The 21,866-nt window shown below is 34.8% G+C and overlaps 1 protein-coding gene across 1 annotated transcript; it reads right to left on the minus strand.

Annotated features, from left to right (window-relative positions):
- Positions 1 to 11,821: 11,821 nt before the first annotated feature.
- Positions 11,822 to 21,664, minus strand: LOC129253570 (low affinity immunoglobulin epsilon Fc receptor-like). Its single transcript, XM_054892001.2, has 4 exons — positions 21,466 to 21,664; positions 19,687 to 19,938; positions 15,185 to 15,301; positions 11,822 to 14,650 (listed from the first exon to the last, which is right to left on the minus strand). The coding sequence occupies exons 1-4, from the start codon at positions 21,563 to 21,565 to the stop codon at positions 14,259 to 14,261; spliced, it is 861 nt and encodes a 286-aa protein (XP_054747976.2). The 5' UTR covers positions 21,566 to 21,664; the 3' UTR covers positions 11,822 to 14,258.
- Between the last annotated feature and the right edge of the window lie 202 nt (positions 21,665 to 21,866).

Raw genomic sequence — 21,866 nt, forward strand, 5'->3', positions numbered from 1 at the left:
TTTGAATGATGTAAGTGTATATATTTGTGAAGTGTATGACGTTTTTCAGGATTGCCTTTCATAGTTTATGCTTTGATAGATATAAATGGATTTTATTAAAAGCATCACGTCGTAAAGTACAAAACTGAATCGAACATGAATTACAAATAAAAATAAAATAATTTGAAAAGTTCCTTTTACCCAAGTTGCATCAAAAGCCAAAACAAGGTTCCACAGTCTTTTCCCTGAATCCATTCAAATGAGGAAGACATTATACACGATTAAATGGATTATACAGTTGAAAGTGGCATACATTTTGTTAAAGTACCTGTGAATAAACTGCAGTTTAATTTTGCTCAATTTGGGTTTGGGGAATGTTTCTGAAACATTTAATGAGTTTCACTTATTTATTTGTTCTGTTCTAATCAGATAGTAACAATACAATTAATGAAAGTCACTGCCTGTTTGTTTCATGAAAATTCTTCCACGTAATTCATTCTAAAAGATGACAATAAAGACCCACACCAGTGATTAAAATGATTCTTAAATCCCACTGGTACCTATTTATCAATTTATAGTAATATGTAATTTATGTCCCTTGTCAAATATTCAAGAAATATGTACTTATAATTCATTAGTGAGTGATAGCGAAGAAGCAAATTGCCCGGCATTTGCCACTTGAAATCTTGTAAAATTTTATCATGTGAGCTATTGTCTACCGAGAGAATAATCCCCCCCCCCCCAGGGGAAGGTACTTAGCATGCTTAGTATAAGTATGGGGTTGAGACCCCCATTCTCAGCCTAAATTTCCGTTCCAGAGCATCACCAATTCAGAAAGCCATATTCCTATATTTCCCTTTCCGGAGAACCTCAAATTTGTGATTTCTCGTTCCAATGCACGCCCATCATGAACTACTGAGCCTGATATTTTTCTTGTATCGATTTAGAAAAAACCTCGGGATATTCGATACAATGTAACCTTTAACAGGATGGGTATATTAGTAAAAGCATATTTGATACAAGCACGAGCTGATATTTCTTTAGACATAAAATTTGGATATTCTAAGCATTGCATTGGGTATCTAATGAAACAATGCCAGCGCGAAAAGCAAGCAGAAATATAGGTGTTCCCGTCCAATTTCGTCAGAGTTGCATTTAAATTAATGAAAGGACGTTCAAATTCGAAATATTTCGTCCACCCTCTGCATACATGGTTCATTTTCATTTATTTTGCATTCAATTCCGTTCTATATCATTCCTTTGAATTTTGTAGAAATTCAATCTAGAGAGAAATTAATGAAAGGACGTTCAAATTCGAAATATTTCGTCCACCCTCTGCACACATGGTTCATTTTTATTTATTTTGCATTCAATTCCGTTCTATATCATTCCTTTGAATTTTGTAGAAATTCAATTTAGAGAGAAATTCGTTCAAATTAATGGCCCAAAGGTGTACTTTAATTTCGCAAGGACGAACTGATCATTTAATTTCGCCTAAAATACCATTTTCAATTTCATTTATCGGCACACTTAATTGCACTTTAAACGTCCAAATTTAGATAGCATGTTTCTGTGTTCATTTTTTTTAATTACGTTATACAATTTTTTTTTCAAACTTTACCCTATTCTATTTTTCTGACCTTTTCAGTTAAAATAATTTTATTCCATTATGTTTGATAAAGACTATTCATGTAACACTTATAGGATATGGTTGTAAACGCTTATTGTTTTAGTGATTGATGAGTGGGTGCAGGGGCGGATCCAGGATTTCCCAAAAGGGGGGGCACATTTTCCCGAGGAATTTGACGAGCAAAAAATGTTTTTAACCAAAGAATAAGGGTATTTCGAAAATTAATTGTGCCTCTAAAAAGGGGAGGGGCACGAGTCGGCTGTGCCCCCACCCCCTGGATCCGCCAGTGAGTGGATGGATGACCTATGCCAATGGCAGGTATTTTCTCTTCATCATCTTGTTCTTTTTTATTTTACATAATTGTAATTTATATCGTTTTGGGGAAGGGATAAGAAACATGGTATTGAAAGTGGAACAAAAACGAGTTGTTGTTCCGATGATGGTTTGTCAGATGGATGATACATTTCTGTAAAATTTTAAATATCCAATTTGAAGTAAAACCCATTTCCATAATTATTTAAAAGAAGTAAACAACAACAACGGAAAACACTGTCCCTGTATCCTATAAGTGATTGCATATTAATGATTTTGAATTCCTAAACGTTCGCAAGGAAGGTACCGGTGCGAATTTGAAAACACTTCTTCAGCTATTTTGATTTGATCGTGCTTTATACATGTTTCAATGAGATAACCATGAAATCGCGTGTCAATATAATTAAATTGAATTAAGTATTTGGATATTTAAATGCTGATCTCATAGGTAATTCAAATTAGTTGTAAATTGAATTATTACATCAAACCATCGGTTGAAATTTTGACGAAATTGGACGGGAAAACCTATATTATATATCATGATCTAACACTGGATATTCTAAACACGTTTTTTATAAAAAGTTTAAGTTATATGTATCTTATGTAATGAAAATGTTACGCAGATGTGGGATCACCGTCATGGCTGCATCCAGCATTGGTATTGGCGAGGGGGGGGGGGGTAATTGTAATTGGCTTCCCGTGCGATACCTAGATTATTTTGCCAGAAATTTGTGGATGAAAATTTTCATTTTTACTAATAAATTACATTTTCCCTTATGATGACCTCGTTTCCTTCACTCACTCCGGTTCAGATTTCTTTAAAAAATATGCGCCTACAGTGTCCATTTTTCAGATCAGAAAATCAAAACAGAATAGGTATCTGACTAAACAACTGATGTAAGCGCGAAGCGTGAGCTGAAAATTATCATTTTCCGACAAGAAAAGTTGACATTCTAGGTACTTCTTGTAACCATGGAGACGATTGGTATCTGAAATGAAACGTTAAATGATATACTGACTCGAGAAGGACTCTTTAAGGACGTTCCACAGTTATGTTTGTGCGCATCATGATCTGCGCATAGTTTACACTCTGCGCGCTGACGTCACAATGGATGAACTGGTGCTTAATCAGTAATCTGAGCTGATTTTTCTCCTATCTGCACAAACTGCAGATCCGATGTGTTATTTTATGAAGCTAATAAAGTGGAATTATTCCATGGACCATTTTTTTTTATTCCTCTTCAATTTCAAAATAGTTTCTCTGTAGTGCTGCAAAGTATGATGAATATGACCCCGAGTTTGAATAAATGGAAAAGTGGTTCGGAATTTTTCCTATTAGATACAAAGCTTTTGGTGCGTTCTGGGGTGTTTTAAGAAGCAAATTTGCTCTAATAAGAGTGCTGATAGTTTGAAAGCAAGCACATGAACCCATATTTTGTAATGTTTGCACCTCTTAGGTATACCTTCCTCTACAACTTTGCAAAATTTTATGAAAATGACATGGGTTTTGAAGAAAGTGCGGCATTTCTTTTACTTCTCAAGTTTGTTATTGGAATTTCACATTTTTGAGGTTGAGTATCTTTCCTGCAATTTCTAAGAACTGAGAGTGTTGTTAGACTTAAATTAGCAAACAATTAACAGCAATATAAATAGATTATCCATCTTACGGATACAATTATTAATCATATTGCAAAGTTTGATGAAATTTTCATGGATTTTCACAGAGTAATAGAGCTTTAAACTCATTGTTGTGATCTCGTGAGGTCTAAAAATGCCAAATTCTTTTGGATGCGCAATTCTTAAGAACATCCATTTGGGTGAACTTTGAAGCTCTATAGCAAACATTCGAGCACATAGACCCATGGTAATTTTTGCATAATTGGAATATTCAGGTGCTAAAGTATCTATGTGCAAAGTATGATGAAAATGACATGGATTTTTAATGTTTGGGAGCAAGACTACGGAACCATTCGCATTTTAGACGGTATTAACAGACTTTTGCTTGTTTTCGGCTTATTTTGGACTGTTTCAAGCCAACTCGCTATAATTTGGACACTAATAATTTGAAAACGAGCACATGGACCCCATAGTTTAAATGTCTTGACTTCTTCAAAATATATTCCTCTACAAATCTAGAGAGTATGCTGAAAATGACATGGATTTTGAATGTTTGGGAGCAGGACTAAGGAACATTCGTATTTTAGACATTTTGGACGGTATTATCAGACTTTTACTTGTTTTCGGCGCATTTTGGGCTGTTTCAAGCAAACTTGCAATACTTTAGACACTGATAGTTTGATAACGAGCACATGGACCCCATTGTTTTAAATATCTTGAGTTCTTTAGAATATATTCCTTTACAAATCTAGAGAGTATGATGAAAATGACATGGATTTTGAGTGTTTGGGAGCAGAACTAAGGAACCATTCGTATTTTCGACATTTTAGACGGTATTATTGGACTTTTGCATGTTTTCCGCGCATTTTAGGCAATTTTCAAGCCAACTTGCACAATTTTGGACACTGATAGTTAAAAAACGAGCACATGGACCCCATATTTTTAATACTTAAATGTATTCAGAATATATTCTTCTACAAATCTAGAGAGTATGATGAAAATGACATGGATTTTAAATGTTTGGGAGCAGGACTAAGAAACATTCGTATTTTAGACATTTTGGACGGTATTAGACTTTTGCCCGTTTAAGGCGCATTATAGACTGTTTCAAGCCAACTCGCAACATTTTAGACATTGATAGTTTGATAACGAGCACATGGACCCCATATTTCTAATATTTTAACGTCTTCAGAATATATTCCTCTACAAATCTAAAGAGTATGACGAAAATGACATGGATTTTGAATGTTTGGGGGCAAAACTACGGAACCACTCGTATTTTAGACATTTTGGACGGTATTATTAGACTTTTGCACGTTTTGGGCGCATTTTCGGCGATTTTCATGCCAACTCGCATCACTTTGGACACTGAGAGTTAAAAAACGAGCACATGGACCCCATATTTTTAATATTTTAATGTCTTCAGAATATATTTTTCTACAAATATGGAGAGTATGATGAAAATGACATGGATTTTGAATGTTTGGGAGCGAAATATCAAACCATTTGCATTTTAGACGGTATTATTAGACTTTTGGACGCATTTTCGGCGATTTTCATGCCAACTCGCATCACTTTGGACACTCATAGTTAAAAAAGGAGCACATGGACCCCATATTGTTAACGTCCCTACACCTTCGATATGCATTCCTCTACAATTTAACCGAATTTGATGAAAATGCCATGGATTTTGAAAAAAGTGCAGCTTACAAAATACTTTTTTTAATTTTTGAGTAGATTCACGTCTTTGAAGATTTTTTTCCCCGAGTTTTTGCACCATTCTTGCCAAATGAGGGCGCTGCTGACTCCAAATTGATATAGTTTTGCAAATTAAAAGACTTTCTCTTACTTTGTTATACACTTTGCTATATATCTTGAAAATATGATGAAGTTTGATGCGGTATCCACTGAGTAAAGATGATTTAAACTCATTTGGTGAATTCATGAAGTCTAAGAGAGGCATGATTCTCTTGATTGCGCAAGATTGCATGTCATTCAAATACGGCGACTTTGAAGACCCGTAGGAAAAAAATAAGCACATGAACCTATATTATTTTTTGCATTTTCATAATGCATAGATACCAAAGTAACTCTCTGCAAAATTTGGTGAAAATGACATGGACTTCACTTTAACTGTGGAACGTCCTTAAGCTCTGATTAATTTTCAAATTCTTTTTTTCTTTCTCCCTCTTCTCATATTTCTTTTTTTTCACCGCCATTAGGGGGGGGGGCTGTGTAATCTCCACATATTTGATGTACGATAAAGGCAATACAAAAAAATGTACTTATATAACGGCATATAATAGCATACCATGAAGGGAGTCGAACCCCCAAACACATATATAACTTTTCTTCAAATTATCCTTCAGTTTAAAATTTCATAAAGCTAGAGTATCTATATGAATTTTGTAATAATCCCAGTGCTCTGCTTGTGCCGATAGCGGTTTATCCATCACGTCCAGGTGAATTGGCAAATTTGCTCTCCTAGTACAGGGGCCGCGGAACGGTTTTCAAAGTGGGGGGGGGGGGCTGAGCCAAAAGTGGGGGGTCTGACCATGCAAAAAATCACAATCCTATGGTAATTTTTACGTTTTTGTACACGGTTTTGGAAAAAAGTGGGGGCTGAAGCTCCACCCCCAGCCCCCCGCTTCCGCGGCCTCTGTAGTATTCAACAATTTACATTTAGTGTCCATGGAACAAAGATTGTAAAGATTTAGGATGGTTTACTAGTATATAGGCATATAACCTAAGCTCAAACGGAAGAGAATATATAGGCCTCAAGGAGCGTGACATATTTGTCAAAATCAGAATTTAGATCGAGTCACCGCCAACTGGCCAAGCGCGTGTCAATAATTTATTCATGATGGTCAATTCAGATGGACATTATTGATGGCTCCTTGCTGCCGTTTTGTGGTGTTTTTATTTCATCACTGAAGAGTTGCCATTCATTGGTCAAATATCACTGTTACTATGGTTTCTGTCAGAGAATAACTTTGCCGGATGTGAAAAACTTGAAACGATGCAATGTATAAATGGTATCAGTCAGACCGCAGGTCCCTATGCTAATGAGCAAAAATCCAGATTCATCCAAATCATCTCGTGGCTGAATCCTTCTCCTTGCAAAATCTCGTGATTCGTGAGATTTTCTTTCTCTAAGAATTTACCTGTTTTAACCTCAAGTTAAATGAAATATTATTGCACCATCAGATAGAGTAAAAGTTACTCTTTCATATTGGTCATTTATTTTGTATACAATATTTTGTTAAATAAGTAAATTTCTGGCCTGAAAATGTGCCTCAAAACTGAATTTTCTTTCTCTGTTTTATTTTGCAAATTGTGCAAAACTTTTTATTTTGAGCCTCAATGATATCTATATCACCGTAAAGCTGAATTTCTGTACTTTCTCACAATGCCACTCTTGATATGCGGTACCTTTTAATCGGGTCAAGATCACACTTTTCCCACCAAGGTACAAGACGAGATTTCTGAAATTTTGTAAGCGTTCTGATTGGCTGGATAAGGTTCACAGAACAACAGGCGCGGGGTATTTGAGGAGATTACCACATGGGAAGTGTGACCTTCCCACGAACCCAGGCACTGGAACCGTTGGAATTTGCCATTGTGTGGTCTTTTTGACCAATCAGAGTGCAGTATTCTTGTTTTCAAGCTGCTTTATGTACTTGGCAAATGAAAAGTGTGATCTTGACCCGATTAAACCAATTCTTATTTTGAAACCTATATCATTTCAAAGCATACATATTCAGCTTTATTATGATATAAAAATCATTTGGGCTCAAACAAAAATAAAGTGTGAAAATAGCAGCTTTTGTCAGGTGAAAATATTTATTTTGTAGCATATTTTAGATCAAAATTTTAACCTATATCACAAAATCTTTGAATAAATCCAAACACATGACCTGAAAGAATAATTCATCTTCTTTACAATGGTACCAAATTCATGAAATTCGATGCACAATTAGAGCAGCAATGACCGAATGAAAAGAGGTGTTTTGGTCCGCATCAAGCTCATTAAATATGCAAAACATCTCAAGTCATGAATATCACTTGGATGAAAGAAGCCACTTTCTTGGGACCTGCAGTCTGACTGGTATATTACCGCAGCTCAAGATTTTCTTATTCGCAACATAACTGGTTAAATCAGTCCAAATTATATACCCAGCTTTAGTAGCAGTCAAAATGGTACGAGTAAGTTAATAATACTTTATTGATTAATTGATTGTATACTATTGTATCAATACTTATTTACTTGTAAATTTGCTCTCTTTGTATATGTCTGTATATTGCCTTTGCATTAACCAGTGTAGTGATAATTGGGCAACCCGGATTTGTATCACTGAATCATTTTTTCCCCTGCATTTAGATGTTTCTGTTTTTCTTCACACCTTCGAGTTTTATGAAGAAATCAGAACCCTAACGCGTGTTAGAAAGAATTTGTATGACACTGGATAAGATGATGCGACATAATCTTAAGGATTTTGTTTTAATTACTCATTTGACCCCCTTATTGGAGTAGTTTTAGGCTTTCGATATGGAAATGAAGAGAGAAAGAACAAATCAAATAACGGTATGTCCTTCCATTTATCTTACAGAGGTGCCTCATTGTTTGTCTTCTTATCAATCTCGCCTCGGCAACCGGTAATTATCTTGTTTTTTCTTGAACATTCCTCAACTAATCCATAAAAAGTTTGTACGATCGTTGATTCTATAAAAATCTATTTCAATCTAATGAAGCATCTTTTATAATATCCATATAATTGTTTTAAAAAAATGCGATGTGTATATTGTCAGGCTACAGGCATATGAAAATGTCTTCAACATTGCTTCTAACTATATCTAGGTTATCTCGAGAGAGACGAAACACGTTTCCGTACAACATTTTGGGTTATATTATTTACAACTGTACGGTTACTTTGCGCTCTATCAATATGACCAAACCTTGAATAAAAGCCACTCTAAAAGGGTCGATCTAAAGCTCCTTGAGTCAATCAATCATTATTCTTGGGTTAAAATCTGTTATATGAACAATTAATATTTTAGTCAATTCGTACACAACGTGTATATTTTAATTCGTATACAAGAGTCATGTACTGATTTAAAGATGTACAATAGATATACCTAATGATTATCAAGGGGAGGTGTATAGTCTTCGATAATAATTTAGTAATTCCATGTTTTCTCTCTCTTTATACTCATTCTCATTTTACTTATGAAAAACATGGATCTCGGACATCTTTTTAAAGCTCGCAAAATCTAATGTTTCTCGTTTGTACCTCTTGACAGAATCCAATACCTGTTCACCGATTCCAATCTGCAAAGGAAAAATTCACATAATGACAGATATTTTTCTCATTGGCCCTCACCTGATGGAATTAGGACTGTTCAAGAATGATTTAATAAAACATATCTTCTGTGATACATCTGATCGTAAGAATATATATATATATTAATAATATTTACAGAGGAGTAAAAATGATGTGTCCCCAGAATTTACGAATTTACAATTATTTGCTTTACATTCTTTCACGGTGTGCAGCGGCGTATAGACAGATCTTTTTCATGTGAGAGGGGGGGGGGGTGTACACCCACAACTGACCAACAATACCCGCAAATGAAATAACAATTTACCCGTAAATGTAATAATTTAACCGACATCAATGTAATAAAACATTTCACCCATAATGTAATAATTTTGAATCCCCGACAAATCTAAAAATGTCTTCATATACAAAATAATGTGATAAATTTGAAGTGATATTTTGTCGAATTTGTTCAAAGCTAAAGCTCGGATATATCGGTCGTCCCCATAAACGTATTCCTGCATATTGAATGTTTATTAATTTATTATCATTACTATCAAATAAATATATATATATAAAGTTTTAGCCTATAAAGAATATCATTACATTGTTTAATTTCACCTTGAAATTGGGGTGTTATTAAGCGATCCAGATGATAGCCTCTTTGAATTGGCTCTTTGAAGGTTAAAGCTAATCAGAATGGCGTATAATAAAAATAATGTTATTATCTTTATTATTACTTGAGATAAGATCTCCTTTTTCGGCAAACTCGGGGGGAAGCGTGGGGTTTAACGCAATGTGACAAGGCGCTGTTCCATCCTTTCTTTACAACCCATATCAATATATAGGAATTGTGTCCCCCCCTCCCTCCCCGCCGAGTTAAAAGTTCGGAGTGAAAATACATGAAAATACAATGTAAGAAAACGAAGTAATGAGGGAATTAATAGACATGACAATTACAACCCTATCAAAAATTTCAATTTGTGTACTTCGGAATAATAAATATCACTCTGATTTTCTGCGAGAAAAATAGCGACCAATTTATTCTTTTCAAGCGTGAGCGCATAACACATTTGAGCAATGTTGGCTTATTTTTGAAAAGTGAAAGTATGTAAGAAAATTTCAGTTTGAATGGGATGCTGATGACGGTATTTTTAGTCTCATTTTTTTTTGGTGGGGGAGGGGTCTTTTAACCGTTCTAAATATGAGGGGGCATTTATCCCATGCCCATATGCCGTACTGGGCACGTATATACACTGCAAAAACTCCGGTGTTGATTTAACACCAGACGGAATCTATATAATATATGTCCACACCAGAGAAGTATTGAAATAACACCAGTTTGGAATCAAACCGTTGCTGTTTTAATACTAATTGGTGTTGTATAAACACATATCTGGTGTCAGACCAAAACCAAACTGGTGTTGTTTAACACTTCTCTGGTGTGGACATATATAGATTCCGTGCTGGTGTTAAATCAACGCCGGAGTTTTTTCAGTGTATGTATATTATAAAGCATCGCCGTGTACTGTTATCAATGTGTTGATATATGCAGCTTGCCACAGTGACCCGTGTCAAAATGGAGGAACCTGCATGGAGGTAGACGGTGATTTTATGTGTACGTGTGATGTAGCATTCGAGGGGATGTTGTGTGAAATTGGTAAGTTTTAATCTTCTTACAAGACAAGTTTGAGGAAACTTGTCTCCGTAAATAAGAAAAGCAAAACAAGTCTATGAGTTTGGATGACCATGGACCTACTATCCATGGGATGACCCAAACCTTTGTGGAAATGAATGGATGATTGAATGAGAATGGGTGAGAGATTGAATTAGATAAGTAGTTTAAAAACATAATTAGTAAATTTATCTACGAATTAATGACAAAGTACATATAAATGAATGTGTCATTGCCTGAGTAGCAAAATTATATGCATGAATTACTGAAGACGGGACTGAAATCCTTAATAATAGAAAGTTAATAATTATTGAAAGTTTTTAATGCTTATTATAATTTATAGTTGATAGGACATTATCGATATAATTCAATTTCTTTGTTTGCATTTTAATATAGAAATAATAGACCAACACAGTAAAAATGCCGTTTAAAAGTTTACCCAACGCTGTTTACTACATGAACCATACAATAGTTTTTTTAAAAAGTTTGAACAACCATGCCTAATTTATTGACGAAAATGAAACATTGTTGTTTAAGATTTTATGCATTTGTTTAAATTAAACAAATAGGTTCATATAGTAAACAGCGTTGTATGATATTAAGCCGAGTTTTTACTCTGCATACAGAGAGGTGGAAACGTGATATAGACGTAATATAACATTAATGTCCACCCCTTTTAAACACTTGTGATTTTTTTTTCAGAATTACATAAGTTTTTCGTCTTACTTGATACATCCTTATCAATCGGATACTTTTCATCGACTGGAAAGTTCTTTAATACTACATTCATTGCAATTAATCTGCCGTCGTACCTCTTACTTAGAATGATAGTGGATCCAACAACAAACAATATATACATATTAGCTTCTGATATGATAACTTCTGAAAAGATCTTTTTGCGGACTAATTACGATGGAAGTGAGACGGATATTATCTTCACCGGTACTAGAAAGGGTGGGTAGATTCAGGCTCTTGTCATTTTGTGATTTTTGTCCACTAAATTTCAATACATTTTCATGTTACCGGTCAAAAAGTTGAATGTCAGATTTCCTAATTTTGTGAAGACCCTCTTAAACCAAAACGCAAGTTGTTGCTATTAAACTTACATCCAAAATAATACTTTTAATTACTAAAACTGCTATATAAAACGAATAAAAATGTAAAAGATACACAATACTTGCATTCTCTTGTTCGTCATAACAGGCATGTGCAATCAAAAGATGTGCATATTGAAGATTTCCTAAATAAACGTAAAATTTATCCAATGAAATAATTTGCCAAGAGTGTCAGTTACAATATAATATCCTTAATGAATCAATATTTTTATTTACAGATATCATAGAAATGACACTGGATGTTCAGCAGCATCATATCTATTGGATTGAATACTACCAAAAACTTCACGTGACACATTTTAATGGCACTTATCTGCGTGAAATTGATTTGTCAGGATTGATCCCATTTTCAATTTATTTCGACATTGAGACAAGGTACGGATATTCACCAAGGTTAAATGAGGCTTCATATTGAACATATACATTTTTTGGCTTTCAAATAGTATTAAATTCAAGTAGATTTAAGTTCAAATCCCACTGGTTCCAAAATCGCACCATGTTTCCGAGTAAAAAAAGGAGGAGACAATTTGGTATATACCAGAAAATATTTATTATTAATGTAAATGACATGAACAGATTTTTTTCAAAAGAAGGCGCTATAATTAGACATTTATATCTTTCTCCGTTTAATCGTCCTTATATCGAATCATGCATGCTATACAAAGTATACTGTAGAATAGTCTCTATTTTATAATGTGTATAAAGAAATCGAAAATGTTTAATTGATTGATTGAGGGATTTCGCGATTGTGTTCCTTCGTGTCATCGTTCTTTCTCACCCCCCCCCCCTCTCTCTCTCTCTCCGTATGTACAATTGTAGCTAGTTGTAGGTTTCCGGTAGGATTATTTTTCCACTAACCTATATCTATATTTTATACAATACAGTGATCTTTTACTGGGATCTCAAATCAATAACAAAGGGAGAATTACTAAAGAGAACATGGTTACTGGGAAGAAAAAGACTGTTATAAGAAGCCTGGCGAAACCACCCATCAGTCTCCTATTCATTTCTCAAGGTGAGTCTCATTAAAGCCTGAATAATGATTATTCAGCCCTCTCCGTTTAAAATTATAATGTCGATGGTGAATAATGGCAATAACAAAAACAGTTTGATTTACAGAGCGCTTTTCCCCCGAAGATATACAAAGTGTTAACATTATTATCACACCTTTGCTCAAGCAGCGTTCAGTACAAAGCAATTAATGAAGACAATTGTGATCGTAACAATGCAAAAAACAAACAGTGATAATGATAGCTATATTCGTTCTTCAAACAATTATACTGTGGTAGTAATAAGGTATGCATATCTATTTTTCATATTATAGTTATTAAACTTGTTATCATAATTAAATATATAAGAAATATATTGCATAATTATAAACGGTATTGATGAAATTATTTCCATGCAGAATGATCCTGATGATTTTTTTTAATTGTATATCACCCCAATAAACCCAAACCACCAGAACTGCTATTGTTATTTCTATTATCATTAATGCTCTTGTCATAATAATTTTGTTATAACTATTGTTACAATATTAACAGTATGCTAATGATAAACATGATAATGGTAATAACTACTATTCTTATATCATCATTATTATTATCATCGGTACTAGTATAAAAATTATTATCATTGTTATTACCACTGTCAGCATGATTGTCAGTGATGGCAAACCAGGTCGACGAGGCTATCGATAAAAATTATTCGTAAGATTGGTAACACCCCCCCCCCCCTCTCTCTCATTTTTCAAAATTATTTTTATGTACAGAATCCCGTGTCTATTGGACGTATGCATCTGTTAACAGGATATTCTATGCAGATACTGATACGGAATTTAAACCCATAGAGAAAACGATTCCCATGCACGATATGGTGGATTTTCCATTTGCAATTTCCACTTACAACTGTAGATTGTATTTTGTGGCTGGTGAACGGCACCTGTATGCAGTCAATGATGATGGCGACGATATCGTACTTCTAGAAGGGGAATTAGTTGAAAAGGTATATGGGAGCGATTTGCCTCGATATTATGCGGGACCGTTTCTCATGGATATGGAAATTGTCAATTGAGGCCAACTCAGTCTGTGACACGTTGTGAAATAGATAACACCTCTTATATTACCGTAGGCTATTTATGTTTAAAATTATTTTATTAGCTCGATTCGTGCAGTTACCGTCCGTTATTTTAAACAAGAAATAAGGAGCTGAAAAAGATGTTTTTGAGGCAGGACTTCTCTGTAAAATATTGTATAGGTCCTACTTTCTCGTAGAATCTATTTTTTTTTTGGGGGGGGGGGGGTTGGCGTCAAAGTCCCTCCCTATAATAGCTACCAAAATAGCTGCTTCTTTTTGAATAACTCAAAAAATATAATGTATTTTTTTTTTTGCACAAAATGCTAATATTTTTTGTGGAAAGAAAAAAAAAAAATTCACAGTATGATAAACGTGTTGTATTATTAGTTGTATCTGTGTTATATACATGAGATCACTTTTTAAGAAAATTGCTGACTACAAAACGGCTTGCCTGATTTTAACACCTTGGTTAACAGATACCAGAAGAAAAATAACCAACTCAAACTCATGTTTTATGCTTTTGTTGATAAAGTAATTCATGACAAGAAATACTCAAAATATTCACAATTATCTACTCTTTTGAAGTCTGAGCTGGACACTGTTCTAGTTGAGTTGTTAAGTTGACACGTTCCTTCATGCGAGTTAACATTCATTGATGAACAAGTTGGTAACCTGATGCAGCTGTCTAAGCAACGGATCAAAGATGATGATTGGATGTCTTTGATCACGTGACCAACTAGGCAATATCCTGGACGGGTTGAATCTTTTTGCATGTAGGCACTAGCAATTATTTGCTCTTCGTCGATCCCAGCCTTCTCGGTGGAGATCGCGCCATTGGTAGTGATCGGGCCTTCGGTAGTGATCGGGCACTCTGTAGTGACTGGGACTGTGGACATTGACTGTTCCGTTGTTGGTACAGGTAGATCATCTATATATCAATGCAAAGAACGAAAATAATTATCGATATTTCAGCGAAAAGTGCAAGCTTAATTATATATTATAGTAAAATGTTTATGCTGACTAAAATAAAGGTCCTCTAAATGAGGAAGCTAGCTTTGTAAGAATTTAGTGCAATTGTGGAAATAAAACACACTTTTCTGTCCCTTGAAATGTTCTTCTCATTATCATTAGGTTTATGTGTTTCATTTGTTTTGAAAACTGTCAATGCGTGTTGCGCGTGCAAAGGCAGTCCAACACATTAACGTGTACATTCATATTTTTGCCTAAGTGTTTATTATGGGTACAGTAGCTACCTGGAAGTCTGGAACATCTATTGGAATCCATCTGCTGGGGAAGGGGGGAAGAAGCAGGCCAAAGGAACATTTTTTTAAAGATGATTGGATCACATGCCCATTTTGATTGGACTCCCATTTCTATTTTATTCAAATGAAAATTGCTTAAGCTTTAGGTTGTGTTAACCAACTTTACCCCATAATAATTACTGAAATTTGTATAAACTTACTGTCCTTCTCGCAGACGACCGATTTCGGGATTGCGCAATTGGCATCGCTCCAAGACCCAGCTAGAAAATACACGCAGTCAAAAGCAGGTATACCGGATGGCTTTAAAGGGCCCCAAGCTGAAGAGAATGATCAGAAGAAGGAGAATAAGAAGCAATAGTGGGTAGTGTTAGATACAAATATAATTATAAAAAGCAAAGAAGAAGATTGTAAGTAGGAGAAGGGGGAAGGGGGTTAAGAAGAGTTAGAGAAAGAAAATGATACGGCCTGTATTTAATCCGAATTCAGAACACTGTATCTTATCTCGGGGGTGGGTCATAGAAGAAAACGAAAGCCCTTTCAATGGGTTATGCATTGAGCCAGGTGTGTAATATATATTTTGTCAGAAGGCTGGAATCCCTGTTAGAATTGTCATAATAGACCATCACAGATGTGACAGAGAAGACATGACTGTACAGTGCGTATAAAAAAGGGGACAGTTTTGAAAAGTCTATCAAAATTTTGTGTAAAATTATGTCTATATTTTGATATTAATAGATGCTCTGATGACTTATCTTTCAAATGCCATTTTGAAAAATGAGTTTTGTTCATGCTTGAGCGAGCACAAAAGTTTTTGTCAGGGGTTCAAAAAAAGGCTTGCGCCAAATGTCATCAAATTAGAAAATATTGATCATCAGACTTTTTCCTAGTTTTCATTCAACTTATTCTCATTTCTTAATTTCTGCATCAATTATGTTCCTACTTAGTAAATATGATCCTTGAGTAAAATACCACGTGCGTCCATTAGGATGATGAGGTTGAAGGTCATCTTGGGGTCAAAAGGACATAATGATATGTGGTCATGTCCATCGATTTTGTTCAACTTGCTCTCATTTCTTTATTTCTGCATCGATTATGTTCATACTTGGTAAATATGATCATTGGGTAATACCACATGTGTATTCATGAAGATGATGGGGGTCAAAGGTCATCTAGGGGTCAAACGATTATATTGCATAATTTTATTATCGGGAAATCAGGCGAGACTCGTGGTTCACAATATTAAACCACCTTGTTCCATTTAAATATTTTATCTCCGAGCATTGAATATTAAGAAAAAAAAAATTAATTCATGACCTTTTATTATTTGCAACCAGTGGCGTAACTACGGGGGGGGGCATGGGGGGGCACGTGCCCCCCCCAATCGGCTGGCAAAAAAAAAAAAAAACGGGAGAAAAGGGAGAAAAAGAGGGAGAAGAAAGAAACGTAGTGGGAAAGAAGAATTTATTGTACATTATAATGTTATATTATATTATATGTTGTGTTATATTACATAATAATGTTTTTTTTCATAACTTTATGAAACATAATGTGCTCAGGGCCTATTTGTTCATTATTCCTGGTACTAGCATTGTCTGTTTAAAGGTCAAGTCCACCCCAGGAAAATGATGATGTGAATAAATAGAGAAAATCAAACTAACATAGTGCTGAAACTTTCATCAAAATCGGATGTAAAATAAGAAAGTTATGACATTTTAAAGTTTCACTTATTTTTCACAAAACAGTGATATGCACAACTCAGTGACATGCAAATCAGACAGTCGATGATGTTCATCACTCACTATTTCTTTTGTTTTTTATTGTTTGAATTATACAATATTTCATTTTTTTATTGATTTGACAATAAGGACCAACTTGACTGAACCATATAGTATTAAACAGTGCTAATTCCACTTGTTCAGGGAGGAATTAATCGTTAATCACTTGACAATGAGGAGAAAATTTAAATATTTCATATTTCATATAATAAAATACAAAAGAAATAGTGAGTGGATGACGTCATACTCTCCTCATTTGCATACCAGCCAGGATGTGCATAGAACTGTTTTGTGAAATTAAGCGAAACTTTAAAATGTCATAACTTTCTTATTTTACATCCGATTTTGATGAAATTTTCAGTGTTATGCTTGTTGGATTTTTCTCTTTTTATTCAAATCAACTTTTTGTTGGAGTGGACTTGTCCTTTAACGAGATATACATGTACAATCATGTTGTACCAAAACGTCCTGTTTTCAAGTCAATATGCACCAAATATATATCATCGCACTTCGAGTTATTATTGTTTTATGTAGTGACATATGCTTCTTTTCATGACTACTTAAAGTGATAGCCCCATTTTTAGGTCTGTATATAAAAAAAATCCTTGTTCGTGTTCGTGCTTACGTTCGAATTAGTGGATTGATGAGATTTGTCTGCTCTTCATGAATTCCTGAAATCGGTCCTTAAAATGTCTCTTCTTCTAATGTAAATATCAAAAATTTTCAGCTCGCGCTTCGCGCTCGCATCATTTGTTTAGTGAAATACGTATGGTCATAGTAGATTCCTACAAACAAGCATTAGAATGCCCCTCTTCAGATCTGAATTTTCTATATTTTAAGCTCGCACTTTGTGCTACTGAGATGCGTATGATAATCATAATTACTATGACTACAAAAAGCTCTTCATGTGTTTGAATGTGATTCTAACAAAATCAGCAATCGCTTGGCACTCGCATTGGATGACTTAATGGTGAGATATGTATACTCTTAATGGATTCAAAAAAAGAAATAGTCCTTAAAATGTCCCTGTTTGGGGTCAATATATACAAAATTTTCAGCTCGCGCTTCGCGCTCGCATCATTTTGTACGTGAAGTACGTATGGTCTTCGTAAATTCCTACAAACAAGCCTTAGAATGCTTCTCTTCAGGTCTGAATTTCCTAAATTTATAGCTCGCGCTTCGCGCTCGCAATATTTGATTAGTGAGATGCGTATTTTAATCATGATTACAATGACTACAAAAGGTGTTTCATGTTTTCTAACAAAATCAGCAAGCGCTTGGCACTCAAGTTAGATGAGTATTTTTGATTTCTAAAAAATAGTCCTTAACTGTCTCTGTTTGGGGTCAATAAATACAAATATTTCAGCTCGCGCTTCGCGCTCGCATTGTTCGTTTAGCGAGACAGATACGTATTTTTTATTTAATAGCTTATTTTGATCCATTTAGGTATGAATTTCAAAAATTTTCAGCTCGCGCTTCGCGCTCGTATCATTTGATCAATGAGATACATTACATATCCGTTTAATGGCACAGTCCTTAAAATGTCTCTATATAGGGTCAATAGGCCTATACCTGGTAATTGAGCGCGCTTACTGAGCGACTCAAAATTTTTGCTGGTGCCCCCCCAATGCCGTGACCCACGGTACGCCACTGTTTGCAACAAAGGTTACGGTGCCTTGAAAAGACATGAATCCTATGTCAAGGAGACATTGACTACTTGAACAAGTTGAATTGTGTGCTTGACAGGGCAATGTTAATACAGAAGGATTAATATCTTTCAAAGGCACCATAGCCTTTTCAGCACATTATAAAAATATTTGATTAAATAACAAGTTCTCCTATTAGGAATGCGAATCTCCTTACTTGGGTCGAGTTTTTTTTAGCTTTTACTTATTTAAAAAAATCACTACTGAAAGATACCATATAAAAAAAACCCAGAACAATTCAAGTAAATGAATAGAATTCGAAAATTTGGGTACAGATAATGAAATGATGAAAAGGAGGTTTGCTGATTAGATTCAGATTTATTTCCAACAGAACATAATAAACAATTAGCAAATAGTCTGATGGTTATGCCATTTGGCGCAAGCCTTTTTTGAACCCCTGACAAAAACGTTTCGTGTTCGCTCAAGAATGAACGAAACTCAATTTTTAAAATGGCATTTGAAAAATAAGACATTAGAGCATCTTGTAACATCAAAATATAGACATCATAATTTGAAACAAAATTTTGATAGACTTTTCAAAACTGTCCCGTTTTTTTGATACGCACTGTATATGAATGTGGGTGTGGAAGATCGTTTGTGTGTAAAGAGAGAGAGAGAGAGAGAGAGGAATCATGATAAATGGCAATGGTGACACGCATATCGAATCTAGGCATACATGTCGTAAAACAGAGGGGAGAGTTTTTTATGCAAGTAAGGAACAAAATAATAGTAGATAACTTTGATCTTAATTACTTTCACAGACAAAACTTAAAGAAACATCTTACAAAATCAACGAATACATGATAATTATAATCATAACCATGAGCCTTTTATAATAGTGACGGGGTATAGATAGTCTTGAAAATGATGACATGATGATTTTGGATAGGGCTGTACATAATAGAGAAAATGAAAATTGTATTATTTTTTAAGCGTCATGCAAAGGTTATTCTTCTCCCCTACATGCATAAAGAATAACTATTATAATTATATATATGATTATAATGGCCTTCTTCAAAAGTTATTATTCCATGAGCCACGCTAGACACAGCACACAAGATAGACACATCACACAGCACTATGTTCCAATGAAAGGAGCAAACACTTTGTTGATCATGGTGCCATTTGGTTATTCACTGAGGCTTGATGAGCGCAGGTCATGAAATCTTAACTATTTACATCTCTAGTCTTGTCGAGTGCATTTTTATTATTATTTCTTACCTGTGTAAGTGACTGGATGGTCATCTTCTCCACATAGGTATTCCCCCTCTGTAACATCATCTCTGCAATTAAGCCATATAGACTGTCCGTTCGAGATGCTATTGACGTACGTGTTCTCCTCAGTGGATGTTATCTCAACTATCAAAGCTTCTTGATTTTGACATGTTGTAAACGATGTGTCCCAGCTCATGCTACCGGCATGAAAGTAGTAGCAACTGGACGAAAATTCACCCCATCCTTCAGGGCAATCAGCTAAATTGATAGACAAGATGAATAAGGAATGCCTAACTTTTTTGTGACGGTGTAATATTTGAAAAAATGTGTTTTGTAACTTATAGAGTTGATTGCCCAATACGACAGAAAAAAAAGTACATCACTTGTAACCGAAGACTCGCATTCATGTCTACTTAGCTGTTGGTGCCCTTACTTTGGATCGAACGAAAGCTTTTTACCCCCCCCCCCGCCTCTGTCAAATTTTGTTTAAAAAAAATGTTTAATTCGTTAACATCACTTTCTGCAGACGACACTATGTTACGTATTGTCAATAAACCACTATAGTATTTGAAAATACACTGAAAGAAGAACTGTCTTTAAATTGTAATCGGCATAAATAGCTTCTTTTTAATATTATAACTAAGTAAGTGTACCTTCCTGCTATGTCCGTTCAAAATCATTCAGTGGTAATGAAAAAAAAAAAAAAAAAGAATAAATGAAAATCAATGTTTTGGGATTTCGATATATACAAATATGTACGGCCTTCGATCGGAAGTTTGGTGAAACTATGGTCCCCTCAGTGACGCGAATGCGACAATTTTCCTTCGGGGCTGCGTCCCTCAGGAAAATAGTCGCAATTCTGCGTCACTTTGGGAACCATAAATAATCAAACCAACTCCTTTGGCGGCCATTCATAGGATACATGTATACACACACATACACACCCACACACATTTCAGGTAATCCCCGGACATTGATTATTGTTAATATTATTATGTATATTGTTAAGTTTCATTTGAGAGTTTGTTTTCACGTTATTATGTTGTGTATTCCTGGAAAATAAACAACAAATAGTATATCCCTTTTCTCACTGGTCTCTCCTTTATATACCGATGTGAATATAGGGACTTGTAAAAAAGTAGGACACTCATGCGTTACTTGAAAAATCAGAAATCTGGGTACATCAGTCAAAAGATATTCTTCTACCCAACTCTCAATCAACTACACAACTCTATAAATAAGTTGAAAATGTCTTTCTTTCACACCTTTTGTGACATTAAAGTGTACCACATAGTTTTGGTAGATTATATGCTATGCTAATTGATAACTTAGCAAACTTCTAAAAACAAAATTGTTTGATGACAGACGGATAACAATGTAGTTGAAAACTTCACCATGTTCTACAGTTGGATGCATTGAGCTCTTCATGAAATTTTATTCACGAACTTTGTATTGCCATATATTTTCATGAACGGTGTTTTTGTTATTATCAATCTATTTTTGTGAGCATTTTACTGCAGCTACTTATGTAGTTGTCCCATTTTACACAGGGATGCCCAAATCTATGATGATCATGACCTTGCTTGATGCGTTAATTTATATTATGTAAAAAAAGTTACCCTAGGAATATTTTCTGAGCATGCAAAAATTTCCCATTTCACGTCGGTCTCCCCCTGTTGAATTTTGCGTCCTATATACTATAGCTATGGTCCCGCTATGGTAAACACGGTAAAGCAGCAATTTTTGTGGAGAGAAGCATAGTTTAGGAATTAAGGATTTACTCACACAATACTTGGCTGAAACACATCATGAATGTCAGAATCACATCAACAGTAGTAACTTTCGACGAAACGAGTCCCGAAAAATAACTGTTACAAAAAGCCATCGTCCTATATTAGGCCACTTCTGTGTCCTGATCTGAACAATAAAGTAATGGCATCACTTGGTTCAGACGTGATGATTGTCATCTGATTCTATTCGTAAGGGACTCCCTTCATGTTTTAATAAAGGCATTTATTAGCCTACTTCCTTGATACAGGACTTCTGTTTGCGTAACAGAGGCGATAATTACCGTTAAAGAATTCATACGCTGCCAATATGCTCGTCTAACGTAGTAGCTCATGAAACAATTAATTTCGCTACAATAAAGAAAATTTAATTGTGTGATCAACATATTATTGTTCATT

Source organism: Lytechinus pictus, chromosome 2 (genome assembly GCF_037042905.1).
Source record: "Lytechinus pictus isolate F3 Inbred chromosome 2, Lp3.0, whole genome shotgun sequence".
In the NCBI taxonomy this organism is placed as follows: domain Eukaryota; kingdom Metazoa; phylum Echinodermata; class Echinoidea; order Temnopleuroida; family Toxopneustidae; genus Lytechinus; species Lytechinus pictus.

Excerpts from the sequence above, each read along its gene's own strand:
- LOC129253570 (XM_054892001.2), bottom strand. The coding sequence starts at position 21,565 with ATGGCTTTTTGTAACAGTTATTTTTCGGGACTCGTTTCGTCGAAAGTT. Across the intron at positions 15,302-19,686 it reads CCATCCAGTCACTTACACAG|CTTGGGGCCCTTTAAAGCCA; the intron begins GTAAGAAATAAT and ends CATTCTCTTCAG. Across the intron at positions 14,651-15,184 it reads GGTCGTCTGCGAGAAGGACA|ATGATCTACCTGTACCAACA; the intron begins GTAAGTTTATAC and ends ATTGATATATAG.